This window comes from Geotrypetes seraphini, chromosome 16 (assembly GCF_902459505.1).
Source record: "Geotrypetes seraphini chromosome 16, aGeoSer1.1, whole genome shotgun sequence".
Lineage (NCBI taxonomy): Eukaryota > Metazoa > Chordata > Amphibia > Gymnophiona > Dermophiidae > Geotrypetes > Geotrypetes seraphini.
In genome coordinates, this window is record NC_047099.1 from 37,687,825 (window position 1) to 37,704,359 (window position 16,535).

Genomic DNA, 16,535 nt, shown 5'->3' on the forward strand with positions numbered 1-16,535 from the left:
TGAGGCGCAGCAGTGAGAACAAAAAAAAGTGACCAAACAGCCTATTCATCCTTTCCAAATAAAGGAGCAAGACCCTCTGAACATCTAATTCCTAGCATCCCACTGTGGGAAAGCCTTCCAGGCTTTGGCAGAAGAAGCCATAGTAGAGGGTATCTTTGAGTGCAAGATAGTCGAGATAACTACCTCTGAATAACTGTGCTTCATCAAGGCTGAGTGCTCAAGAGCCATGCCATAAGACCAAAATGCCTTGGGTTTTCCATGGACACCTGTCCCTGATGGAGAAGATATCAATGAAGAGGGAGACGGAGTGTCTTTTCAAACTGAAGACATATGAGATCCGCATATCATGGGTGGCGAGGCCAATCCGGAGCCTCTAGAGAAACCAGGCCAGGATGTGTCGGTGTCTGGCGGGTGATCCGACCAACCAGAGGCCATGGAGGGAACATCATACAGGAACTCATGAGCCAGCCAGGGCCAAACCAAGGCATCTGGCCCTAGCTTCCTTGCTGTACATCGACCGAAAAAGCACCTGGCCTTTGAGTTTTCTGTCAAAGCCAAGACCCTCTGGGGCAAACCACAGCTCTTGTAAGATCAGACGGAACGCCTCCTGTGAGTGGGACCATGTTCCTGAGACCAGGAACTTCCGGCCAAGGAAGACTGCTGGAACATTGTCGACTCCGGTCCCATGGGCCGCTGAGAAAGATAGAAGATGCACATCCACCCAATGGAATGCCGCCAATCTTTCTGGCCCGAGAGAAATAGCACTCCCTCATGACATAGATATGTCACCACCATGGCGTCGAAGAAACTTGCACCACTGGTCCTTTCTGAAGGGGCTGGAGAGTGAGTGGCGCCCGAATTTCCCGAAGCTCCAGAAGATAGATCAACCAACATTTGCGGACCAGAAGTCCACTGCCCCTTAATGGAGCGGGCCTTGCAGTAAGCCCTAAACACAACAGACTGGCATCCGTCTTAGAAATCCAAAGAAGTCAGCCCTGGCTGAAAGCCACCTCCTGAAGTCTCTGTTCAAAATGCTGCTAGCTGGCTCAGTCCAGGGGAGAGGCATCTGAAGGGGAAAACTCAGTGGAGATCACCAAGACAGGAGGGACTCACATCAAGGGTGCATGGGCACTCTGGCCCAGTGGATCGCCTCCAAGGAAGGAGGCTGCCTGAGACCCCAGAACCTGTGGAAGAGAATTCTGATCTGATGACGAAGGTTGTGTCTACTTGCCCTGAGAAGAAACATGAGACGAAGAGAAGCTGCAGAAACTCCAGGAACTGGGAGGACGCCAAGTTTCTCTTCCTGAACTTGCAGAGACACTTCGTACACCCGAGATGGGGCTCAGATCACCCTGCTTGTGGAAAACCTCTTCAACTACCAACTAAGACGAAAGTACGGGAGCTGTTACGAGGCCCAAGAGGCAGAACTGCAAACTGGAAATGCTGTTGCAGAACATGGAAATGCAGAAACCTGTGATGCTCCGAGAAGATTGAAATAAGGAGGAAACCTCTGTGAGATCCAAGAACACTAGAAATTCCCCTGGAAGAACAGCAGCTATCACAGTGTACTCTGTCGTCCATTCGGAAAAAAGGAATTCGCAAGAAGTGGGTGACAGACTGTAGATCCATAATGAGTCTCCAATCCTCCAAGCCCTTCTGGCATGAGGAAGTATAAGAAGTATCCGCCTAAGCCCCCATTCGTGGTCTGGAAGAGGTTCCATCATCCCAATGATTAAGAGGCGTTGCAGAATATCGCAGACCCTGGGCTCTTGTGGTCAATTTGCTGGAGTCCAGAAATCAAACTGGAGGCGGGCAAAGGAGGACTAACAAGTGTCCGATGAAAGTCAAGTCCACTCCTGAGAAAACAGCCTTCAAGTGAGGAAGCCATGCCAAACCCCGGGCAACATGAGCGCTTTCTTCTTCTTCCTTTTTTTTTTTTTGTGAGGCGTAGCCACTACACAGGAACCTGATGCCTGAAATTGGAACCGTGGGCGTAGCCCTGGGAATGTCTCTGGGAAGAAAAACTTGAGTATCCCTGATGACACCTGTGGGAAGAACAAAGAGAACTACGATCCCCTCCCGATGTCCAGAGAAACTGGTTCACAGGGAGCGACGTAGGGTGGCATTTGGCAACACCTGAGTAGAGGTCATTCAGACCTATACCAAAAAGAATCTGGCCCTTGAAAAGCCGTACTAAGAACTCAAGTGAAATCATAAAGGGCACCCAGCACCGCAGCCACATCAACCAGCACCAGCAGAGGACAGGCATGCACCTCCATAGAGGACATATTGCGCAGGTCAAAATGACAGGCACGCACCATAAAGGAAGTGCCCACTGCTACTCGGCTACCTGAGGATGCAGACAAGAATATTTTATAACATAACATCCATCCTGCGATCCCGAGAGTCCTGAAACCTCACCCCCCCCCCCCCATCACCAGGGAGGGCTGCGCGCTGGAAAACCTGCGCCACGGCAGAATCTACCTCAGGCTGTTCAAACCTGCCAAAAATCAGGATCCAGGTGATAAAGTGTAGACAAAGTTTTAGCAGATTGGAAAGAGCTTTCCGGGGATCACATTGTTCTGAAACCAGACCATGGAACTGTGAAATGAATGGAAAAAGCACAGGAGAAAGGTCCAGGACTGAAGCCAGAGAACTGGAAGGTGGAAAATCCAAATGAACATCATCCATAAAGAGAAAGACAGAAGCCCACTTAAAATGTGAAGAAGGATCAATACCTCCAAATATGGATGCTCAGGGCGGCCGAGGAGACCAGTCTCGGCAAAGGCATCAGCCGGATGCAAATTAAAGACAGTGGCAGGAGACATAAGAATCATAAAATCTGCATGGCAACTACTGCAATCGAGGTCTGGCACGGCCAGGCGAGAGAGTTCCTGAACAGAAAGCTTCGCCACAGACCGAAAAAGCCCCGAAGCACCTGCCAGCTGTGTGAAACGAGCGGGGATCTGAGGATATACCGTTCAGAGGAGCCAAATAAAATCTGGTGAAAAGGCCCACTCCGCAACCATAGCAGGACTCTGTTGAGGTACATGTGTCAGGTCAAAAGAGTCCCTAGACTCGGAACGTAGGCATACTGTGCCAGACTCCAGAAAAAAAGTTTTAATATTTTACTTAGTACCAACGTGACTGCTTGAAAATATTATACTGTTGTGTCCCATAAAGATGAACCTCCACTGGCATACTGAGAGCTGAAAGTAAATATTAACAGCAGGTTTTGTTCATGAGGTAGATGTTCCCATGTGAGAGGTAGAATGGAAAATCAGGATCTTGATCACTGTTTAATGGCTTTTGCAGACAGTTAAAAATGGAAACACTTTTGACTGGATGGACTGAAAAGTAATTAGGCTTCCATTTGCGTTGTGTTCAGCTATGTGTACCCTATGCTGCTCTCCCTTGTTCTTTGTAGAAAAGGTCAAAGAGGATGATAAATGATTGTACAGGGAAAGGAGATTAATGTTCTGCCACTGACTTTTGTAGAATATATTTGTTTTGTATTAAAATGAAACTGTTTTGGAATGCCAGCAACTCCACTGCTGTGAAAGTAAGAAAATGTCTTGCTGTGCTAAACTGGAAACATCTCCGAGTGTTCATCGCTGGTTTGCTCAGGAAAGCTTACTTTGCTGTAGGTGTTCTGCGGGTAGAGCAGCTGGCACCAAGCCCAGCTTCTCCATGGCAGCAGTTCCATTATGCAAATTATGCGCTGCATTCCACTGTATTTTTTCCTTTGCTTACACAATACAGACAGCTGAGCGCAGCAGCCATAATGCCTTCAGCCTTTGAGAAAAAAAACCAAGATGCTGGCATTGTTTCCACAGTGTCATGTATTTAGGAGAAACACATGTTCCCGTAGGTAAAAAGAAAACAGCCACAAGTATATTATACAGTTACAATGCTAAAGGGTAGGAATCCATAAACAAGAGAGCATTTTATGCATGCTGTTTATCTAATAGCTTATCTGATGAATTCCTACATGAGTTGGGATTTGATTTAGGCATAAGCAACATGGAAATTGCCTAGGATGCCAAAAAATATATGGGCCACAAAAGAAACCTACTTCAACTTGCTTTAGGACCTTGTCCCAGTTCACCAAACTCCATATCATTTGGGTTCCAAAATCTTAAATCTGGTCCCTGCAAAGTTCTAGGTACTTTCATTAATTTTCTTTTGCAGTAATCAATTTTTTTTTTCTTTCTTTGCCAGTGCTCCCTTTACATGCATGAACTAGAAAAATTCCTAGTGATTAAAAGTGGTCCAGTTTTCTCTTAGATTATGGCTGTTCTTTACTGCCAGTAGAGTGCATATCTTGCAGAGCTGTTAGCAATTTTTCTTTAAAATCCAGCATTGTAACAGAAGACTGGAGGGTGGCCAACGTGACACCAATTTTTAGAAAGAGTTCCAGAGGAGATCTGAGACATTATAGACCGGTGAGTCCAACATCAGTGCTGGGCAAAATGGTAGAGACTATTATAAAGAACAAAATGACAGAACGTATACATAAGCATTGATTAATGAGAAAGCCAACATGGATTTAGACAAGGGAAATCTTGCTTCAACAATCTACTGCATTTCTTTGAAGGGGTGAATAAACATGTGGATAAAGGTGAACCAGCTGATATTGTGTATTTGGATTTTCGAAAGGCATTTGACAAAGTATCTCATAAAAGACTTCTGAGGAAATTATAAATTCATGAGATAGCAGGTAATGTCCTATTATGGATTAAGAACTGTTTGAAAGACAGAAAACAGAGAGTAGGTTTAAATGGTCAGTATTCTCAAAGGAGAAGGGTAGTGGGATTCATAATCAAAAGCAAAAGCCTGTACCAGTTAGAAATTATATCACTAAAAATATACGCTGGATCGGTGCATTAGAATAAACAGAAGCAACACGGAAACAATTGTTTAAAGAGGAAAAGCCTCAGAACTCTGTGGGGAAAATCTCTTCTAACTTAAGAGGTTTGGTTAGTGTCACTGGCAAAAAAACCTCCTGTTCACCTGTGTTACAGCTGCTGAATTTAAAGAGCTGCATTCTTTGCTGCAGTCAAAATTACATTCTAAAGTGCATTGCTGAATGCTTCTTAAAGTGCTGGCATTTTAAAGTGCTTCTCAAATGTTCACATAACCAAGTATAAACACTGCTTTTAAACAGTTCTTATATGCTGATATGCAACATTATGTGAACAAAACTACAATAACTTATCTGTGGTTCTTATGCAGGCTATGTGTCACAATCTTATATCTGCCTCTATGCAAGCTTCTTTTCCTGCCCCATCCGACATTGGCCAAATATCGTTTCGCCAAAAGGCTGCTTCAGGGATTGGGATAGTATGAAAAATGGCACCTGTAGTGCTCAATGCCACAAAGCTGGCAAACTCCTGAAGTTTTAATCCCAATGGGAGACCCTGTTTCGCTGGAGTGTCATCAGGGGAGCAAACTCAGCCAGTGGGATATGCTGAGAAGTTTGCTTCCCTGACGACACACCAGCGAAACGGGGATTAAAACTTCAGGAGTTTGCCAGATAATTTAGCAAGCTCAGATAAGTGAATTGAATTTGGAACTGTTTCTAATATGCTTTAATGTGGAAAAGCTTGCATTGGCTACCTATTGTGGGACTTTACAGCTATGTCTGCATGCTTGGATTTTTTCGTTGGCAGGCTGTTTGAATGGAATACAGCATATAAATTGTTCCTACTGATAAGTAAACTGGTAGACCTAGAATATAAAAGATACAGGGAAGTTTTTGATGACCTGTGATGACAGTGGGTGTATTCTGATACGGCTGTGTGCCGTTTGTATTTTCCCCTGTAAATTTTTAGGTCTTTTTCTCCACTTTGTGAACTATTTTCTGGAAGCTACTGGTAAACATAGAACATAGAAATTGACGGCAGAAAAGGGCCATAGCCCATCGAGTCTGCCCATACCAATGACCCACTCCCTGATTCTTACTCCCCTATAGATCCCACATGAATATCCCATTTTCTCTTAAAATCTGACACGCTGTTGGCCTCAATCACCTGCTGAGGCAGCTCGTTCCAATGATCGACCACCCTTTCGGTGAAGAAGTACTTCCTAGCATCACCTTGAAATTTCCCTCCCCTGATTTTCAGCGAGTGCCCTCTGGTTACCGTGGGCCCTGTAAGACTGAAGATATCATCTTTCACCTCTATACGCCCCGTGATATATTTAAAGGTCTCAATCATGTCCCCCCTCTCTCTTCGCTCTTCCAGTGAGTACATCTGCAGTTTTTTTAACCTTTCTTCATACGTGAGATTCCTGAGCCCCAAGACCATCCTGGTAGCCATTTGCTGAACCGACTCAACTCTCAACACATCTTTCCGGTAGTGTGGTCTCCAGAATTGAACACAATACTCGAGATGAGGTCTCACCATGGATCTGTACAGTGGCATTATAACTTCAGGTTTTCTGCTGATAAAACCCCTACGGATGCAGCCCATCATTTGTCTTGCCTTGGACGAAGCTTTCTCCACATGATTGGCAGCCTTCATATCATTGCTAATGATTACTCCTAAATCACGTTCCACCGTGGTCCTGGACAAGGTTTCACCATTTAGTGTGTAAGTTCTGTGTGGATTTTTTTTGCCTAGGTGCATTACTTTACATTTTTTAGCATTGAAGCCTAACTGCCAAGTTGATGACCACTGTTCTAGCTGCCGTAGGTCCTGCGTCATAAAGTCAGGCACATTGCTTTTGTCTACTATGTTGCATAGTTTGACGTCGTCGGCAAACAGTGATACCTTTCCTCTAGTAAGGAAAGGTATCACTTCATCTTTCAGTAGTAGAGAGTTGCTTATGATAATAATATTGAAGTGATTTCCAACTCTTTCCGGTGGATTAAGTTCTCTCGGAAGTAAAGTAATTGAACTCACCCATTACACAAAGTAACAAAAAAATTGGGGGGGGAATCATCTGACAACATAGCACATTTTTCTAAATTAGTTTTTCACGCTGATTTCAGATCTGTTATTAGGGTTTTTTTTCAGTCACATAATTAAAGTTATGACTAATGTTAGTTTATAGTGTTTAAGCATATAGGGTTTTAAGAATTGCAGCATCAACTTACAGACATGTTGCAGTATCTTCAGTCCAAAGTCAAATAAGTACACAGCAAAGCATAATTATGCTGGACTGAGTCACTTAGCAACCAATATTTCTTCAAAAATGCTTAGAGTATGATTTCTTTTTGTGAGCTGTGTCTGGATTGTCACGGCACAACATCCAGCAGTAGTTGGCCATTATACTCTCATTCCAGAAACCTTGGTAGCAACGCTCCACTAACTGAATGTCCTGGTGAAAACGTTCGCCTTGCTCATCCCTCACCATACCAAGATTTTTTGGAAAAAAGTCAAGATGTGAGTGCAAAAAGTGTATTTTTAATGATTCCTTGTATGAAGGAGACTTATGGTTTCCAGAAAGTTTTATACTAACCACTTGAATACCTCCCAAGCTTCAAGCTCAGCTACTGAGAGTGATTGCTTAAAATCTTCATCCTGCATAATGGACGATCTGTGGGCCTATAAATATCCCTTCCTTCAGTTTTGCAGTGCTGATTTTTGGAAATTTCTTAACAAGATATTGAAAACCTGGCGAGTTTGCTTTACCCATGGCCTTTACCAGGTTCTTCATCAACCCCAGCTTGATATGAAGAGGTGAAAGAAATATTTTATGAGGATCCACCAATGGCATAAATTCACACTGCTTGTCCCTGAGTTATAGGTATCCCTCAGCTGCCAGACACGCTTGACATGTTTAGCTGTAGATCTGCTACCCCACAAGCACAGTAAAACAGAAGCATTTAGTGAATCCTCCTTGCATTCCCATTAGCATGCCAATGACCTTCAGATCACGACAGATGTTCCACTGGTGTGTTTTATAACTGATTGCTTCTAGTAAATTCTTCATAATCTCATAAGACTCCTTTATATGAGCAGAATGGGCAATTGGTATACTTGGTTTGGAATTTCTGTTGTGCAGTAACACTGCCTTCAAGCCTCTCTGTGAAGAATCAATGAAGAGACACCATTCATCTGGACAATGCACTTGTGACAAACTGTTGAAGAGTCCATTGATGTCAAGACAAAAGCATAATGAGCCATTTACAGTGAAGAATGTTGTTAAGTTATGATTCCTTTTTCTGTAATGAGTTATATTAGCATCTTTTGCAAGCAAGTGCTTTTGCTTAAGCCTTGAAGCAAGATGTTCTGCTTTTTCTTTTGAAAGATTTAGATCACGAATAAGATCATTGAGCTCAACTTGTGTAAAGTTCTCTGGTTCTGAATCTTCATCATTCACATAATCAGGATCAGATAATTCTGGATTGTGACCAGCTGCTGCATCATCATCAAATTCCTCATCATGTTCCTCAGAAGCAAGTCCATCTTGTGGAGGTACAGGGACAGGCAGTGAGTCATCATGAGGAACAGGCCTAATAGCAGAATCCAGAGTAGGATATACAATTTTGTTCTTAGTTTTAGGTGAGAATCCACTTGTGTTCACAAGGCAAAAATAGCAATCTTTAATATGGTCTCGCGGTTCCCTACATATCATTGGAATTGCAAATAACATCGCTGCCTTTCATCGATACAGTCAGTCACAAAGTTCGTTGGAACTGGTGCAGATGATATGTGGAGCCCAAGACTTATCCTGGTCACTCAGTGGACAGCCAAAGTTCAATTTGTATACCTTCTTCAGATCTATGGTAATTGGGCGACACTGTGCTTTCATCCTGAATGAACCACAGACGTAATAGAAACTATCTGGATGATTAGTACAATGCTGTTGTGCTAGGAACAGACCTGCTATTATTGGTTTATCAATTTTACAAAAATTGAAAAAGATATATTGGTCCTAAATTTTGACATCTCTGGAGACAATGAAAACGTAGTACATAGGATGAAGTAGTTTCCCATAATGTGTCTGTCCTTTTGATGAACTGCAGTGTAACTTATTACCAACAAGAAGAAAGTGAGAGTAGAAAGGAAGCACTTTATCATATAGTGATTGTGGTTTTCTTTTGAAGACAATGTTTTAGAAACAAAATAAGCTAGAAAGCTGGGTTTAAATTGTGAGGATGCCTTCAAATTTATGGCTTAATATTTTTAAATGTATATATAATTTGAAATAAAATTCAAGACATTGTAAAAGATAAATGCATAAATAGTAAAGCTTTTAATGCAATTAATGTTAAAATTTTAACTTGCATTAATAACTAACACAATCTCATTCTCCCTCCCCTCCCCCTGGCGCCCCACTGAACTTACCTATAGAGATGGCAGTGCTAAGCATACATTGCTTCACTCTCACCAGTAAGCCTTCCCTCTCTAATGTCCTGCCCACAGGAATAAAAAATTATGTCTTACATGATAATTTTCTTTCCTTTAGACATAGCAGATGAATCCAGAGTCTTGAGGCAGCTGGACATAGTGAAATTTAAATTGAGCTCTGTCACATAGGATGTAATGCCTTGGTCAAACAGTATTTCTCACAACAAAGCAGAATGAAAGAGTAGGTTCTTACCTAGATAATCTTTTTTCTGTTAATACACACAGGTGATCAATCTGTGTTTGCAAACTGCCAGTAGAAGGGTGTCAATCACATCTTTCAGCTCCTCCTTCATCAGTGAAGTATAGTATCTTCTTCAGTTTGTACCAAAGCGATCAATCTCCACTATAACAGAAGAACAAAGAAGGAGGGGCATGGAGAATTTCCCCAGAGATAACCACAGCTTGGAATCCCTATGGGTAGAAATTCCATGTGTAAAGGGGGAAAGGATATTGATAGGAGTGCACTACCGTCCATCTGGCCAGAACGGACATATGAAAAATGTTATTAGAAATTAGGGAGGTTAAACTGGGTAACATAATTATAATTGGTGATTTCAATTACCCTGATACTGAATGGGTAAATATACCATCAGGGCATGCTAGGGAGGTAAAATTCCTTGATGAAATCAAGGACTGCTTCATGGAGCAACTGGTTCAGGAACCAAAAAGAGAGGGAACAATTCTAGACCTAGCCCTTACTGGACAGCATGATTTAGTACAGGAGATACTGCTGCTGTGGCTACTTGATAACAATGATCAAAATATGATCAGATTTTATATATTTTCTGGCGTTAAGTACACAAAGGAAATCTGGTACAATAGTAGTTAACATTAAAAAAGGAGACTATGCTAAAATGTGAAAATGTTAATAAATAAAAACTTAGAGGACAGCTAGCTGCAAAGGTGATCTGCTAAGGGGAAGAAAAACTCCACTTTGGTATATTTTACCTGCTGGCATTCAAACTTGGGAAAAGGTAAACTTGAGCTTCAGTAGGCTATTTCATTGTCCTTCTTGTTTAGTTCTTTAGTTCACTACTCTGCTTTTTCAGCAAAGTTAGTTTAGGCCAGGGGTCAGCAACCTGCGGCTCGTGAGCTACATGCAGCTCTTCATGCATGTGACTGCAGCTCTCCAGGCCCCAACCCTTTAATCTCCCTCCCAACATTATGATCCCCTCCCAGGCCTACCAAGGTACATGGTGGTCCAGCAGGGGTCTTGTAGCAGGAAAACGGCCCTCTCACTCTTGCCTCCTCATGACTGCCTTCTAAAATAGCTGTCGTGATTTCCTGCAGCTGCTTGCGACATTTCCTATACTACTGCGAGCTGCCATGAGAGGTCATGGCCACAAGGAAGCAGGAGCGAGAGGGCTGCGTTCCTGCCACAAAGACTCTAGCTGGACCACCAGGTACCTCAGTATGCCCATGGGGATGGGTGGGGGAATCATGGGGTAGGGAGATTAAAGGGTCAGGAGAGGGGAGAGAACATTGGCTATGGGTTGGGGGAGGGGCAGGGGACAGAGGGAGGTATGAGAGGTGCAGAGACCATTCTCTAACTGGGAACAAACCCAGTTAAACATAATGCAATAAGAAATATTCAAAAGAATATTAACAGCAGAAGATGATAAATTTTAAGAAAAAAATTTCCAACAAAAATGTATTTAAAAGTTTTCTAAACACAGTATACTGACCTACTGATCTTATTAAAATATGGAGATTATTCCAAATTAAATGAGCCTGATAAAAAGAAGGATACCATCCATTGAACAAATGATCTAATTGTCTTTGTTGAGGGAAATTGAAGATAGAATTGCTTCCTTACAATATGACCTGGTCTTCCTGCTAGTAATAAAACCAATTCCACTAAATAATATGGCACCTGGCCATATAGAATATAAAAATCATAATACAAAGCTTAAAATAAATCCTTGCATTTACTGGCAACAAATGTAATTTAATGAAATATGGTATAATTCTATCATATTTAGCCAGCAAGGAGCCTTGAAGGACTCTCCGACCAAATGTATCCAATGTTTTGCCCTCTCTGCCTAGTGGAGTACTTATGTAAGTTCTGGAACTGTTACCTCACTTTAAGGCAGACTCTATGACCCAGGACTGGTGTTGAAACTATGGTCTGTCAAAGCCTGGGCAAGATAGGATTTTGTAGAGTATTCAATTTTCATGGAGCCATTTGAACATGGTGGAGAACCCTAGTTTTTTTAATAAGACTTCCTTCATAAGATTATGAAGAGGAACCTTTATGCAATCCTTAGGCAACTCTTTGTAGTTGAGTGCGTCCATGAGGTTCTGTCCCATTTGATTGATAACTTTTGTAAATGACAGATTTTCAGGAGGCGACCTTCAACCAGGAGGTGGAGGAGATGGATCAGAAGAAATCCTGCAGAAAAGTCAGGATAGTCACTATCCATTTCCCTCCTAGGCATGTGCTCCTCAAAACACATCCCCAGGGCAAGAAGATGTTACTTTACATTGTGAGCAAGTCCTGACTAAATGATTGCTTAATGAATTACAAATAATTTATGGGTTAAAATGAAAACCACCTAGGACTTGCTAGGGACAGACAGTTCAGTGGTACTGAAATTCTGTCCTGTTCAACAAGAAGCAGACCATTCTGAAATGTGCACAAAAAATAGAGAGATTAACAGCAAATTGTGTCCCAAGTAAGGAAGGTAACATCAAGAATACAGGGGCAGGGGCAGACATTCCAAATGGGTTCAGACAAGTCTATTATGCATTCTTTACATTACTGATAAATTAATTTTAAAAATAATCTTTTATATCACACCCTCAACTTCTCCGCCACCTAAAGGCTCCTTGTTATCCATACTGGTCTGACCTCAAGCTTCAAGTCACAGTATTAATCTATATTTCCACCATTAGTCATAGTATGAAATAATGATAAACAGTTCACTGGTCTACTAATGGCAGAGATACCATATTAATACCTAGACATCTGACCTGTTCTTCTCCCTCGTACTCTCTCACTCTTAAGTCCAATTATTCTGTACCTTCTCTAATCTTTTGTAAACCGCATAGAACTTCATGGTATTGCGGTATATAAACTGTTATTATTATTATTATTATTAATTGGATAGAGGAACTAACATCAAAATAAAATAGTTGATTTGTTACAACTGAGAACTCTTAAAAAAAAAAAAGCCAGTTTAATGGCTATACCACACACTGACAAACAGAGACCCAACTGATTTCTGAGTCAGGGCTTCTGCTTCCCTAGTTGTCCAGGGATGTTAACAGAGTCAATCTTCCTGGCCACGGAGAATAAGAAGAGGGAATGACAGAGGCTGGATTAAAGAACCGGTGGGAGACTGTAGAAGATCATTATGAAGGCAACCACATCCCGTGGAGAAGCAAGGGGAGGCAGGCAGGTACCTTGAATATCACAAAAGACGACACTGCATACTGCAACATGGATAAGCATGGCAGCCCCCCCACCCCACCCCTATGCGGGAAACTCTGTCCTCAAGCTGGTGCTGCTAGCAGCGAGAACAATACTGTAGTGTTGAGGAGTCCCTTGGGCAGGCACCCGGAGCCCAAATTAGACCCAGCACAAACAGCTATACAGGCAGTCCCAGGTTAAGAATGAGTTACCTTTTTAAAGCTGTTCTTAAATCAGGTTTGTATGTAATTCAGAACTTGTAGATTTTCAGATTCTTGCTGCTTACCTCTGGCTCCCAGCTGACAAAATGGTCAACTGTCCCTACCATTGTTCCCTCTACAACATTCACAAGCACAGACTGTTCTTAATGTGGCCAAGCATCATTCCTGAATCTGCTATAGGAGGAATCTATGCCAGTGGAAATACTGCTCAATGAAATCAAATGAAGCCACAATCATGTTCTTAAGTACGAGTCATACTTAAGTCAGGCGTCTGTAACTCAGGGACTGCCTGTACTCACTCTAGGAAGCTGGAGCCCTTACCTGCTATGAAGTGCAGCACATCGAGAGAATGCAGAAGCACAGAGACTGTCTGCTCAAATTGCCCTCCCAGGAAACCAGTTGCTAATAGAAGCTGCTCCCCAACAGATTTTCTTTTTTTAATAAGAAGGGAGAGAAGCTGTCACAGGGAGGGTGGAGGGGTGGGTAGGCACCTCTTTCCACCAGAGTAGGAACCCACAAAGCTCAAATGAATTAGTAATTTAAAACAGGAGTTGAGCAGATGAAACTAGGAGTTCGGGATACCATCCATCTGCTGGAGACAGAGAATACTGGCTGACCAGTGAGCTTACCATCCTATATATGGCAGAACTCAATTTTGGTGCTCTCCATCTCTGCCTGCTGGTGGATGGTTACAACCCACTCATCTCTGGATTCATTTGCTGCTGCTGATAAGAAAAGACCAGTTATTGCTGGGTTCTGGAAGGAGTACTAGTGGATGACCCTTTGCCAAGGACTGTTGGATTAAAATGTGTGGGGGGGAGAGAGAATCACATGGTAACAATAAATGCTCATGGCATCACACTCCAGCAAGCCCAAAGCAGCTGGTAGAAAACTGCCATGTCAAGAAATGCCATATATTTACAAACTCTTAAATAAATACAACCATATGGCTTAACAATAGGGGTCTCCATTTAGCTTCCTTTTAAAATATGAAGTCTTATAAGAATGACTTACCCGTTTTGTAGCGCGAAAGTGATTCTTCTCCTCTGTCATCTTACCAGACTTTGGTGCCTTCCTTGGGTGCTTTATAGTAGTTTTTACAGCAGGCCGGCAAACATAGTTCTCCAGATTCTTAGGGGGTTTTTTAGTTCTCTTAGCCTGAAGTCCAATTTTAAGTTTCAAATTTCCCTCCGAAAAGTTTGTTTCCGTAACTGAAAACTGCTGCTGTGCATCTGTGAGAGTGCTGTCCTTGGCTGGATTTCTGTTCTTATCCTCTTCTTCCTTGGCTCCAGTCTCTACCTCCACTTCTCTTGTATTGATGCTGATGGCAGATGGGCTCTTCCCAGAAAACCCCTCTGAATTAAAGCCCGATCCTAACATAGCAGTATTTCTGTGGTCCATCACAGGTACGCTATGCCTCTCAACCAAGGCAACCTTATGGAATACTTACAGTGCGCTGTGCACCATAGGAAAACAAATCACACTTGCTACTGTCCACAGTTCAGATATGGCATCACTGTCACTCTGCAAGAGGGAAAAGGAAAATCAGAATCAAAAACCTTCAGTTTTCAAGAAAATCACAACACTCAATTAACTCAAAAAGAGCAAATCCAACAAAAGGGAAAACAAACATCTTCCAATGTCAAAATTGTTTTTCTTATTTCATCTTGAAACATTAGTGAAACAAAACTACAAAATATTTCTCAAAGGTTATAAAAACACAACAAAATGTATTTAAAGTTGAGAATTTTCTTTTGATGGTCTGCCACAAAGATGTAAACAAAGGCAATTTTGAGCTAGTCACATCCCTTCTCTCAGAGGATAGCTATTAGTTGATGTATTGTAGCCTGGTTTAGTTTATTTTAGTCAGAGGTGATTTATTAAAATAATTTACAATAAAATTCACTAAACATAAGAAAACAATGCACAATACAAAAAATATACTGTATAACAAAAATTACGTTACATTAGTGACTTTTATTCCACCTTAACCTTGCAGTTCCAGGCGGATTACAAAAGGGTTAGCTGGACATTTCTAGGAGAATTACAGGATCAGGTACCAATTACAAGACTATATATCATGAGGCAAACAAAAAGATGGTACAAATAATCAAAACAGAAGCTATATGTATCAATAAAAATGTAAGCAAAATATTAGACTGTAACAGAAAATAAAAATTAAGCTACACAAAAACATACCACTGATGTGATCATCCACTGTTAAGTCTCCTGTCCAAAGGCCTGAATGGACAAATTACATCAGAGACTTGTAGGTTGTGACCATCCACCAGCAGGTGGAGAAAGAGAGCACAGAACGGAAGGAACTCTACCTTCAAATACAGTAGGCTCCATGGGCAATCAGTATTTCTTATAATAAAGCAAAAGGAATAATTGAACATTTCTCCCTCTCACAGAAATGTAGCCCAACATATGAACCATAACACCTCAAAACTAGCAAGAACAGCAACAACCTAAACAGAAACAGACTGGATAAGACACACTCTCTGTATAACTAGGAGGAACCCTGGATTCATAGTAACATAGTAAATGATGACAGATAAAGCACAATTACTTACCGTAACAAGTGTTATCCGGGGACAGCAGGCAGATATTCTCATATGTGGGCAACGTCATCCACGGAGCCCCTGTATGAACAGCTTTAAAAGTGTATTGCCACTTTAAGAACTTAAGAACGTTCGCGAACCACCTGGGTGAGTGCCTTCCTGACCCGTGAACGAGAGGACGCCAAAATTAAGTGCTCCCTGTTGGAACCCTTGAAAAAGCCTGTTTAGGCGAAATGGGTCCCGTCGGGCATTCAATTGTTGGGGCAAGTGAAAAATTTTACAACAATAAAGGATAAGTAAATAAGAATCCATTGGCTGTTGACTGTGTATATGGATCTGGAAGAAATCTATTTAAGCAATCTTTTTTGGATGATTTAACCCTGATGAGTGAGGATATTTTCTGTTGTGGGCTGTGAGAATACCTGCCTGCTGTCCCTGGATAACACCTGTTACAGTAAGTAACTGTGCTTTATCCCAGGACAAGCAGGCAGCGTATTCTCACACATGGGTGACCTCCAAGCTAACTAAAAATGGAATGGTGGGAGAGTTGGCCATTAAGAAAATAAATTTTGTTAATACTGCTTAGCCGAAGTGGCCATCCAGTCTGGAATAGGATTCCAGACAGTATTGAGAAGTGAAGGTGTGAACCGAGGACCAAGTAGCAGCTTTGCATATTTCATTTATAGGAGCAGAATGTAGGAAAGCCACTGAAGCTCCCATGAATTGATCCTCCAGTTGCAGCCCAGCCTGAGCATAATAAAACAAGATGCAAGCAGCCAACCAAGTTGGAAATTATCCTCTTGGAAACTGGATGCCCCGACTTGTTAGGATCAAAGGAAACAAAAAGTTGTGGAGAAGATCTTTGTGATTTTGTCCATTGAAAATAGTTGACCAATGCTCGTTTGAAGTACAAAATATGAAGAGCTGTTTCTCCATGATGAGAATGAGGCTTTGGGGAAAAAACTGGAAGCACAATCGA

At 41.9% G+C, this 16,535-nt stretch overlaps 1 protein-coding gene across 4 annotated transcripts in view; it reads right to left on the reverse strand.

The window, feature by feature from the left end:
- Window positions 1-16,535, reverse strand: part of ASH1L (ASH1 like histone lysine methyltransferase) — a 111,845-nt gene that overhangs the window by 83,122 nt on the left and 12,188 nt on the right. For all 4 annotated transcript variants that reach the window (XR_004537235.1, XM_033924050.1, XM_033924049.1 and 1 more), the window contains exon 2: window positions 14,007-14,516. Coding sequence is in view for 3 of the 4 variants with exons in the window: in XM_033924050.1 (XP_033779941.1) it covers window positions 14,007-14,393 (387 nt within the window). In the remaining variant the exon portion in view is untranslated. The remainder of the gene's footprint in view (window positions 1-14,006; window positions 14,517-16,535) is intronic.